Genomic DNA, 11,299 nt, shown 5'->3' with positions numbered 1-11,299 from the left:
TGTGGTTTATTGAAAGGAACAGTCAATGCTTAAAATTTTCTTTTTTCTTGACCAGTTTTGCATGCTTGAATCTGGTAATCAGAATGACTGATCTGGAAACAACAATATGCATATAAGAACCATTGCTGAACTTCTACCATCTTGTATAGTGAAGCTCTGCATCATTTCCAAGGTTTTTTTTTATTACTTGTTACTGTCTTTGATGGTTTGATCAATCTTACATTCTTACATCTGGTGGACTGAGCAACTTTGTTGAAGATAACAGTAGTAATGTAGCAACCATTGTTAATTCCTATCATTTTGTTTTGAGGGCATGTATCATTTTTGTTTGAGTTTTGGTGTTGTTTTGACTTTGTCTTCATTGTTTTGTTAGTTTTTTTTACTTTTAAAAATAAAACGTGGCTATTAGATAATTTAAAACTACGTGTAGGGTCAAATTCTATTTCTGCTGGACAATACAACAGTCTCTTCCTCATATAATTTCAGTCTAAACTCCATGTTGACACTGCCCCAGGGTCAACCTCATGAAACCTCTAAAGTACCCAGATCCAATATTACTGAATTACTCCAGTATATTTCTGTCCTGTTGGAGTGACCGTATAGATACATGCGTGATGCCAGAATCAGGATGTGCCTTGACTTTTAAGTCCCAAAAATAACTTAGATATTCTCATTAGGATTCAATCAAATCATTTAGATAACGGGTAGCACAAGGCTAAATACTTTTGAACAGAATCTCTTTGTGGTTCTGGTAAAGACTTAACTTTTTAATAATTAGTAGACTTCAATTTACCCTCCTTGGCAGATTTTATAGTCATGTGATCTGCATCTATATGAATATCTGAAGAGATAGTGCCCAGGTAGACCTCAAATCACCCAGCTCACAAGATACCTTTAGGTACTAGGGGTGGTGGTGCACACCTGTAATCCCAGCACTCAGGAGGCTGAGGCAGGAGGATCGTTGTGAGTTTGAGACTAGCCTGGGCTACAAAGTGAGCTCAAGGCCAGCCTGCACTGCATAGCGAGACTCTGTCTCAACAAGACAAAAAAACCCCAAAAAACAAAAAAACAAGATCCCTTTAGGTGTGTGGGCAGGTGGCAGTGGGGACTGGTGGGGCACGAGTACGGGACCCTGCTGGCTGTCTCTCCGCATTCGCAGACACACCCTTAAAAGGGCTGAGCGGTTAGGGCCCTTAGGAGCCATCTCTTGCTTTTCACGTGAGCAAGACCATGAGCAAGAATGGGGCAATGCTCAGGACCACTGTTGAGTGCATACACGAGGATACGTATGTGTGCGTGGACAGATACACACAGAAAAACTCACATGCCTTAAAATTCACCACTTAAAGATGTACAATACAGTTTTCGGCAGAGCTCTAAGGTTACATGATTATCAGCACTGTATAATTCCTGAATGTGTCTATTCTCTCAAAAAGCCCTCATGCTAGTTACTTCACATCCCTTCCTTCTCGCAACCTCTCCTAACAACTGATCTACTATTTTTCCTCTATGTAGCTATTCTGGGCATTTCATACGGACGTCATAATACAACATGTGGTCGGTCCTTCTGTCTGGTTTCTTTCACTTATGTGATGTTCATCCGTGTGGCATTGTGTGAGCTCGTCATTCCTCTTTATGTCGGATCATTTCATTGCATGGATAGACCGATTTTGGCTCAGGTATTCATTGTCGATGGCCATGTAGGCTGCTTCCACTCTTTGGCTATTATCAGTAATGTTCACTCTCGCCAGTAGCGTGGTAGAATCCATTCCTCTACATCTTCCTCAACACCGGTTATCTGACTTTGATTCTAGCCATTCTAGTGGGAGGTCATGTCTCACAGCGGTTTAGATTTGCGTCTGATGGCGAGCATCTTTTCGTGTGCTTATTGGCCATTTGTATGTTTTCTTTGGGAAAATTAAAATTCTTCCCATTCAAAGTCGTAGGCTGTTAGTAAGAAGTGGCTTGTATTTTTATGGTTGAATTGTAACCTGTTCAGTATATTCAGGTGAATACAATTTAGGTAAAGCACTTACCTCTCCAGGAAGACCAAAGGGTTGCAGTCAGCTTTATTTCTAATCCTTTTCTGGCACATACCAATTTTTGAAAAGCATCTTTTTTCACTGAATAGCTATAAACGAGGACCTATGACCATCGGTAATAAAGGTTGTTAATCCAGTCCCAAAGCCAGTGGAGGGAACTTAGAAATTCAAATGAACTCTCTCAAAAATCCTTGCTTTCCTGCACAGCGGCAGCTTCCTAGCCTAATCACTGCTGTGGTGGGGTGCTTGGCTGAACTCTTATTTAGGTATGTTCACATCTTTTTACTCAAAACACCAAACACAGAAGGTGGTACAAGAATTGTAGAGACCTGAAGGAAATGAGCAGTGCAGGATCAAATGATGCCTTAAAAGTTTGTTTCTATCTCAGTGTGGCAGCACAGGCCTATAATCAGCACTTTGGGAGGCTGAGGCAGGAGGATTTTGCATCTGAGCCCAGTCTGGGCAACTTAGTGATTTAATGAAAATTTGTCTCAAAAAGAAAAAAAAAAAGGTCTGGGGATGTATCTCAGTGCAGAAGTCCCAGTTTCAATCTTTAGTACTACCAATTAATAATGTCATGGTAATAATAATAATATAATATCTCCCGGTAAGGGCTGATAGTGAGCCTACCCACAGCACAGCCAGCAGACCTTCCTGATGCCAGGGCAGAGATTGCCAGCAGTGACTCCGGGGGAAGGAAAACGCTGCCCGTTTCCTCTCTGGCTTCTAGGACATTGTTTTGTGCCTCTCACCCTTCGTGTGGGTCAATGGGTTCCCAGGACTGGCTGGATTCGCTGCTGATGAAGTCGGTGCTTTCACTCCATTTGCTCTCCTTGCTGCCTAAAGTGTGGCCGTGTCGTGCTGACCACCAGGCTGGAGGCCAAGGCCCCCTCGGACGCTGCTCCCCACGGTGAGTTCGCAGCGGAGGTGCACTGCTGTCCCCGTGGGCTGGGCCCCCACGGCCTCCATTCATCAGCCATGGCTGTTTCTTTGAGCCAGGTCCTGTCAGCTGCCACCTTGTCCTGCAAAGCACTCGCTCTCAGTCTAGTGGAGCGGACAGACAACTCCCGAGCGTGCGGATCAGGCAGAGCAGGGAACAAAGCACCCCACCTCCTTGTGACCTTGGTGGCCTCCCCAGGGCGCGAGGCCAGGCGCAGGCAGGGAACTCAGCATCTCCCTGGTCCTTAGGGACACTTGCCAGTGGGGGAGGGAAGAGAAAAGGAAACTTTAGAGCCGCCCAGTGCCCTTTGGAAGCGGCGATTGGGTGGGCACCTCCAGGAGACCACCCGCTTGATGTCGGCTGAGGGTTCTGAGTCATGTTGGTGTGAAAAGAAAAGGAAAATCCAGGCCAACTCTCCTTGGGACAGGAGCAGGAAAAAACAACCAATCTCCACTTTTTCTTGCCTTTGATTTGATATTTATCAGGGGAAATCTTGTTTTCATTTTTGGAGCAAACATGTGTGACTTTGAACCGGGAACTCGCTCACCCCGCGTTCCGCCTGTGCAGCTTTGTTCCGTTTCCGAGCTGCTAGTTTTATGATTGTGTGAGAGGTGTTAGAGTTTCCGGCCTCTTCAAAGCGCAGAGGCTGCCTTCCCTACAACCCAGGGCAGCAAAGCGAGCTCTTTCTCGCCTGCCTGCCTGGTGGTTTCTTCTCTTAGGGAAAAAGCAGCTCCCAGATCAGGCTTGATTTTGCTCCTGCCCAACACTACAACCCTGCCTTCAAACGTACCTTGGTTCTGTGTTCACACTTCTGGGTCCCATGCAATCACAGCCCGCTGTGCCTGACTCCTGCTCCTGGAAGGAGCCTGTGGGCTCATAGGCTCTGGAGAGGCGCCTGTCCCTGCATCTCTGTGTTGCCTCAAGCTCCCCTCTCAGACATGCACTGTGGCCGCACTGGCTTTCAGAGTGGGAGGAAGGCCTTTGTCTCCCAAAGACTTACCCTCCAGGATCCAGCAAGAGATGTACCCCTTACTCCAGCAAGGAGGAAGTGCTGGGATGTCCTCTCTGGCCCTGTTAGGGTGCAGTGGCTGAAGATACAGCAGCATGAACAACACCCCTGGAAGACCCCAGAGATCAAATTGAGGCTGGGGCTCAGTTGAGATTATATTCCTCACAGGACCATCTTAAGTGAGAAAAAGTAGTGAAAGTTGGCTCCATTTATCAGTGGCCTGCAATAACCCTAGCACTAGCACTGCGTATGTGATTGAATCTCATTGACTCTGGCAGGTAGGCAGTAGTAGCCCGGTTTGACAAAGTAATGGAGGCCTGGGAAGGTTGAGGTATCTCCAGGGTCTGACAGCTACTGGCACCCAGAATTTGGTCTGCTAGATTTTGAAGCTCACATTGTCTTACTGCATTGGATTTCCTCTCCCTGGGATACACCGACTTGCAGGACGCCTCCCTGTCCCTATTCCACTGTGAGTAATCAAGAGTGGGCAGTGAGCCTATCTGCGAGTCCATCTCTGACTTTCAGATAATGGTTGTTGGCTGCCCTTTGCCCCAGAATTTCTTCGGTGGTGCCCAGCTAACGTACACTTTGCCCTTCATCTTGCTTGATGATCAGCCAGAAAATGCAGGCGTAACTCACTACTTTGTGGTTGTTTTGTTCTGTCTTCTCTTAATGTTTCCCTTGATATAGAAAGAGGTGTGTGTGTGTGTGTGTGTGTGTGTGTGTGTGTGTGTGTTCACATAGGGTCCCCAAAGTACCATGAATGGATAATGATGGTGCTGGACATACCTACCCTATGTTTTGGAGCCAAGTCTGCTCTGTGGAACTGGTGGGTTAAGGTCCTGAAGGTTTTCTAGGTGAGTATCAGGGATGTGGATTCTGTCTCCAGAGCTAACAGCCAAAATTCACCCCACATGGACATGGCAGGCTGCTACCTGATTATAGAATAGGATTATTCTACTGGAAATGCTGAGCAGATGACTTCTCAGCAAATAGAACTCCGGGAGGTTTAGCTTCAACCTAAGAACACTTAGGAGAGGGGCTTTGGGAAACCATCTCACCCCTTTGTAGGGTCTGAAACAAAAGGGTCAGGCTGGACATTCATAGTCTGAAGAGGCTGTTACCCCATGTGGAATCTAGTTCAATGCCTAGGTAGTGATGAACAAAGATGAGCCTTAGGGGATACAGCTCACCTTGGTCCCAAGAGATGAGAAGAGCAACATGGGGTCCCCTGGAGTTGGCAGCAGAGAAGAGAAGCCCGTATCCACCTATCTTGCATATCTTCTTTTTTTTTTTTTTTTTTGTCTTTTTGAGACAGAGTCTCCCTATGCAGTTCAGGCTGGCCTTGAGCTCACTTTGTAGCCCAGGCTGGTCTTGAACTCGCAATGATCCTCCTGCCTCAGCCTCCCGAGTGCTGGGATTACAGGCGTGCACCACCATACCCAGCCTTGCATATCTTCTTTTGTCCAAGGGTATGTGGGTAACATTTGAGTAGTGACAGACCAGGAAGATGGCATGGTCCCTGCCCTGGGCGTGGGAGGTGGGCTGGAGGAGAAAAGCTGAGTTATTATGACAAAAGCAAACAGAGGTTATCAGAGAAAAGGTGATATATGGGTACTAAACAGTAATGCCTCCTAGGAAGGCTGATTGGGAGGAAAGGCTGGTTCAATCTCAGGAAGTAGCCCCCCCGCCACCTCGCTCAGAGGCCTTTGCTCTCAGCGGCCCCCAGAGTTGAGGATTAGGTCCATTTTCCCCACAGTTCCTGCTTGTGGCTCCTTCCTATAAAGCCCTATCTTTGGACAAGTGTAGTGAATTCGGTGCATAATTGAACCTCAAATAAACTAGCCCCAAGAGAGCATTTATACTTTAAGTAGACATCATTGTCTGAAAAATGTTTCATACTTTGCTGGCTGTCCAAAACAGAAAACATCGTTTTTGTTGGATGATTTGTGGCTTCTATTGTTCTTTAACTAGCACACTGCAGTCTCTGAACTACTGAGACAGCCAAGGAGCTGGCGCCGGAAGAAAGATACATCTGTTGGTTCAGCTATGGACTGTAGATCCACTGCTACCATAGACAGAGTAAAGAAACATAGACTTAGGAACCTTTCTGCCAAGTGTAGCAAAAAAACTTTGTCTTAATATATAAAGAGGTCTTACATAAATAAAATCATCGATAATCTAGTGAAAATGAAGGAAGGAAATGAACACATCAGGGAAATGAGTGCAAACAGCTTTTGAATGCACAGAATGATGATGTGCAACCTCATTTATGATAAAAGAAAAACAGCAAGATACCATTTTCACCCTCCAGGTTTGAGATACCAAGAAGTTTGACAATGCATTGTGGAGAATGTAGGAAAATACACACACGTACATTTCTGGTAGGAATGTAAATTGGTATACCTCTTTTTTTTTTTTTTTTGAGACAGGGTCTCACTATGCAGTTCAGGTTGGCCTTGGACTTACTTTGTAGCCCAGGCTGGTTTCAAATTCGCAACAATCCTCCTGCCTCAGCCTCCTGAGCGCTGGCATTACGGGCATGTGCCACTATACCCAGCTGGTGTGACCTCTTGTATTTGTCAACATCAATCAAAACTAAAAATTGACATGCCTTGTTTCAGTGATCTATTAGCATGTAACAAACTACCCTAAAACTTAGTGGCTTATAATGGTCTTGCTCATTTTTAAAAAAATTTTTCTTTTTCTTTTTGTGTTTTTGAGACAGGGTCTCGCTCTGCAGTTCAGGCTAGGCTTGAGCTCACTTTGTAGCCTAGTCTGGTCTGGAACTCGCAACAATCCTCCTGCCTCAGCCTCCTGAGTGCTGGGATTACAGGCGTGTGCCACCATGTCAAGCTTTGCTCATGTTTTTGAGCGTCAGGAATTGAGGATGAACTAGGTGGATGGTTCTTCTTGGTCCGCCTGGCGTGAGCAGGAGTAGTTGCTGTAGGAGTCACTTCCAGGATGCCTGGACACTAACATGTCTGATACCTTGTGCTCTCCTCACTGTCTCCTGTTTCAGACAGCACTTCTGGGCATCTCCGTATGGCTTGTATTTCTCACCACATGATGATCTGCGAGTAGTGGCACAGGGTAGTTATAGAGGTAAAAAGCAGAAGCTGCCAGTCCGATTATGCTCAAAACTGTACCAAGATGACATCTGGTACATTCTATTGATGAACCAGTGACTGTCACCCCTGACTGCATACCCAAGGGAAGTACAGTCTTAGAGTGGCTGCAAAGACACATTATAAGAGACTTGGGTTAAATAATACAACTTATTTATGGATAGCATTGTGTGCCTTTTAAAAATTGACAGCTGGATGTACTGATATTAGAAGAGCTCCAAGATAAACAAATTTCAAATAAGAAAGAAGGGTGGGGAGCACCTCTAAAAAGACACCCAAGGATGGAGTCATTTCTCTAACCCTTTTACAATAAACCCATGGAAGCCATATTTGGAGCTTAACCCACATATGTGTTGGGCTGTTCAGGATACACAGAGAGAAAGAAGTTCCGCTGCTGCTTACTTCCTGTGTTCCTAGTTCTGCTCAAACTAAAGTCCAAACCCTACTCTCCAGCAAGCTGCATGGACATCCACACTCTGCAGTTCTTAACACTGCTCACGTCCACATGATAATGTGGCTTTTGGAACCAGATATCACGGGCTTAAATTTTTCCTGTACTCCTTATTAACTACTGAATCTTGACAAGATATTCCATCTCTCTAGGTCTCTGCTTTCTCACTTGTAAAATGGGGCCAAAGTGATAACTATTTCTGAGAAATAACAGGTTTTTAAAAACATCACTAGAGGGCCGGGGATTTAGCTCAGCGGCACAGCGCCAGCCTGGCAAGTGCAAGGTCGTGAATTTGATTCCCGGTACTGGAAAAAAAACAAAACAAAACAAAAAATAAAAATAAAAATATCACTAGAGCCCTTGGTACAGTGCCTAATACTACAGAAGTAGCCTTTAAGAGGCTGGGCGTGGTGGTGCATGCCTGTAATCCCAGCACTTGGGAGGCTGAGGCAGGAGGATCATTGCGAGTACAAGACCAGCCTGAACAGCGTAGCGAGACCTTGTCTCAAAAAGACCAAAAAAAAAAAAAGAAGTAGCCTTTAGAATTCCAACCACTGTCACATCACATCAACCAAATCCAACAAAGCAAATGTAGGCAACTGTTATGGTTTAGATCTAATATGTTCCCCCAAAGTCTCATACATTCAGAGGTGGGGGATCTGGTTGGAGGAGCCGGGTAGGGAGGCATGGCCTGGAAGGGTGTATTCTTGTCCCTGACTCCTGTCTTTTTGCTTGGCCTGCTGGCTACATGAAGTGAGCAGCTTTCCTCTACCATGCCCTTCCACCATGATGTTTATTTTTATTTTGTTTTATTTTTCTGTTTTGTTTTTTCTGGTACCGGGAATCGAACTCACGATTTTGCGCTTGCCAGGCAAGTGCTGTGCCCCTGAGCTAAATCCCCAGCCCCTACCATGATGTTTCTGTCTTGGAGCCATGGACTGAATCACCTAAACCATGAGCCAAATGCAACTTCCGCTCCTGTAAATGGTGGTTCCCAGCAATGGCAAAGCTAATGTAGCATCAAAGCAAGAATCCATGGGGCTTGGGGGCCTGTGGCTGCTTTGATACAGTGACTTCAGAGCAGATTAAAAGTGCCAAACCACATGGAGTAGAGGTCTACCACCTCCCTACCCATCAGCTGTGTTGATACAGGGTCTGGCCAGGACCAGCATGCTCTGGGGCTCTATCCCTGGCTAAGTCCATCTACCTACAGAGCTCTTCCAAAGACTCTCCCAAGCCTCAGAAAGTGCTGATATACTGAAAGGGTAAATATGTTTTTTTTTCCTGTTTTGGTTTGTTGAGATGGGTCTCACTATTTAACCCAGGCTGTCCCTGAACAATGGCAATCCTCCTGCCTTGGTCTCCTGAGTGCTGGAATTACAAGTGTGTGCCACCACACCCAGCTGTCTTTTTTTATAATAAAAAATATAAATATGTGCATGTTTCTGTCCCTTCTGTGCATCCCTCCACACCCAAAACCACTAGAGAAGACTCCAGTTTGCAATGCTTCCTTCCCCTTCTCCCTTCCAAGATCCTTTGGGTTAATGTAATGCAGAGATAAGAAGTGTCAATGTCCTCCAGCAGGAGGCCACCAGGAACACATGTGTAGTTGAACAAACTGGGCTCACTCTCGATGCAGCAAGGGAGAACACACACCGGGGGCAACACGGGACATCTTAGCAAGGTGTTAGAGAAGACTTTCAGGATTTGGGCTTCTGTTAGCGATTTTTAAGAGTTACAGAATTGGGACTTTACATTGGCTGCAGAGGAACCAAGAGTTGTAGCGAGCTCTTCCTGGTCCTCATCATGGCCCGGGAAGTTTATATTTGTGATCCCATGGAAAAGCTCTTGGAATCCTAGCGAGTTCATTCCGATCTAACACTTCCAGTGCAGCCCATGGCTCGAATAAAGACCTTAAGGCATATTTGAAGTTATGGGGAGTCAGGGGTTCCTAAGTCCAGCTAGGATCATGGCTAACTGAACAAAGGCCCTGATGCAGGGCTGAACCCAGGTTTTATTAATTCGAGAAGAAGGGAGTGGCTTGAGGATGAGCGACTGTGAGAATGGCGGGAAGTAGGCGAGTGCTGTGAGCTGGGCTGGGCAGGAGGCCTGAAATCAGCTCTGCAAATGCAGAGCGAAGGATATACAGAAAGAGTAATCTGCATAACGCAGTTGAGGTAGTATTTGATGTTTTGGGGTTGGTGCTTCAGCTCTGATGTGTGATCTTTTACGCCCTGGGAAGTCACAGCCTCTCATCTCGAGGCTTGATCCCAGCTGACAGCGTGGAGCGCAGCTCTCCATCCCGCCTGGCTCTCACTTTTTTGGGGAGCTATGGGGGCAGGCTAGCACTGAGCTGTCACCTTGCTTCAAAGACTACACATCCACTCCTCAGCTGGATCGATTTGTGTTGCTTAAAGCCAACTGAAGGGATAAGGAAAAGTCCTAGCCAGCTCTGAACAAATCGATACATGGAAATGGGGCCAGGTTTAGCCAAAATGGAGATAACTGCTCTTCTTTTTCTTATTGAGAGTCGTCCAGGTGTCCTCCACAAAGAGTATCAGGATCGGGTTAATAAATCTTATCCAGGAAGAACAACTAGAAGAAGGCTAAAGCTGCAGGAAAGTTACTCTGATGAACCAGGACGGAAACTGTGTGCTCACGTCTGTCACTTGGACAGTGTTTGTGTTTGTGTCTGTCAGACAAGGCCCCAGACTGCTCCCGCTCTCGTCATGACCCGTCATGGTTACAGAATGACCTCGAGTGGATGTCCTGGGAGAGGGCTGGCACAGCGCAGGAGAACACAAAGGTCTGGCAACACCAAAGTCTCACTGGCATTGCCAGGCCAGCTTCCAGACCCTGGGAGCTGCTTTCCTGTCTCGGACAAGAAGAGTCTAGGAGAGAGAATGGGTAGACAGGATCGCAGTTTTCTGGGGACTCAGGTAGAGATCTGATGTAATTAATACCCTAAGAAAAGTAGGAACAAGAGGGTTGAGTGGGTTCAGAAGAATCGCTATGGACAATGTTTCTCCATCACGGTTTCCAAGAAGCATAAAACTTAAGTGTTTTTTAAATGGTGTTTTGGTAGCTGGACTGTGTTCCTGCTATTCTGATACTATCCTGAGATGGCGTGGAAGAGGTTCTCAGCCTCTGTCTCAGAGTTGAGTCCCAGCTCCACCCGGAGCTGCAGCCCGAGTCAGGATGGAGTTCGAAGGAGCAGGCCTGTGTCTGGGAGGGCATCACGGCAGCAGACTCGCCTGCCTGCTGCCTCCGCACGCAGACCCGGAAAGACCGTCCTCAGGCCGCCAGTCCCCAGGAAAAGGCGGTCGCTGAGGACAGCAGCAGGGGCACCTGCGGGCTCAGCAAAGGCCCTTTCAGGAACGGGACATTTCTTGGCGGAGTGGGTGCGCACAGGGTAGTTCTGGTAGGCAGGAGCAGACGAAGCTTTGCGAAGGCCTTGAACACCAGCCCCGGCCCTGAGCGCAGCTGGGGCGAACACGGGCCCCTCCAGGAGGGCCTACGGGAGAAACGCAGGTGACGAGGGTCCAGGAGTCGGAAGAGCTTTGGAAACAGGGCTTCTGCAGAGTTCGCGGGCTGTGCCCTCGAGCCTGCCCGCGGACGGGACGGAGGGGCAGGCCGGGCGCGGTGCGCCCGCAGAGGAAAGGGCTCGGCCTTCTGCCTGCGAGCGGGCGTGGGGCTCAGGGCCCGGCGGGCCGGCTGGCCTGCGGCCAG

At 47.2% G+C, this 11,299-nt stretch overlaps 1 protein-coding gene across 1 annotated transcript in view; it reads left to right on the top strand.

Moving 5' to 3' along the window:
* The window catches only part of Shroom1 (shroom family member 1), a gene marked incomplete in the record, with an annotated part of 24,321 nt that overhangs the window by 5,466 nt on the left and 7,556 nt on the right, over positions 1-11,299 (top strand). The window contains 3 exon segments of the mRNA XM_013507376.1: positions 2,889-2,952; positions 10,270-10,376; positions 10,848-11,101. Coding sequence (XP_013362830.1) covers positions 2,889-2,952; positions 10,270-10,376; positions 10,848-11,101 — 425 coding nt within the window.

This window comes from Chinchilla lanigera, unplaced genomic scaffold, assembly GCF_000276665.1.
Source record: "Chinchilla lanigera isolate Chin_1 unplaced genomic scaffold, ChiLan1.0 scaffold00007, whole genome shotgun sequence".
Taxonomy (NCBI): domain Eukaryota; kingdom Metazoa; phylum Chordata; class Mammalia; order Rodentia; family Chinchillidae; genus Chinchilla; species Chinchilla lanigera.
Note: the sequence above shows the minus strand (reverse complement) of the source record. Positions and strands in the feature narration are given on the sequence as shown.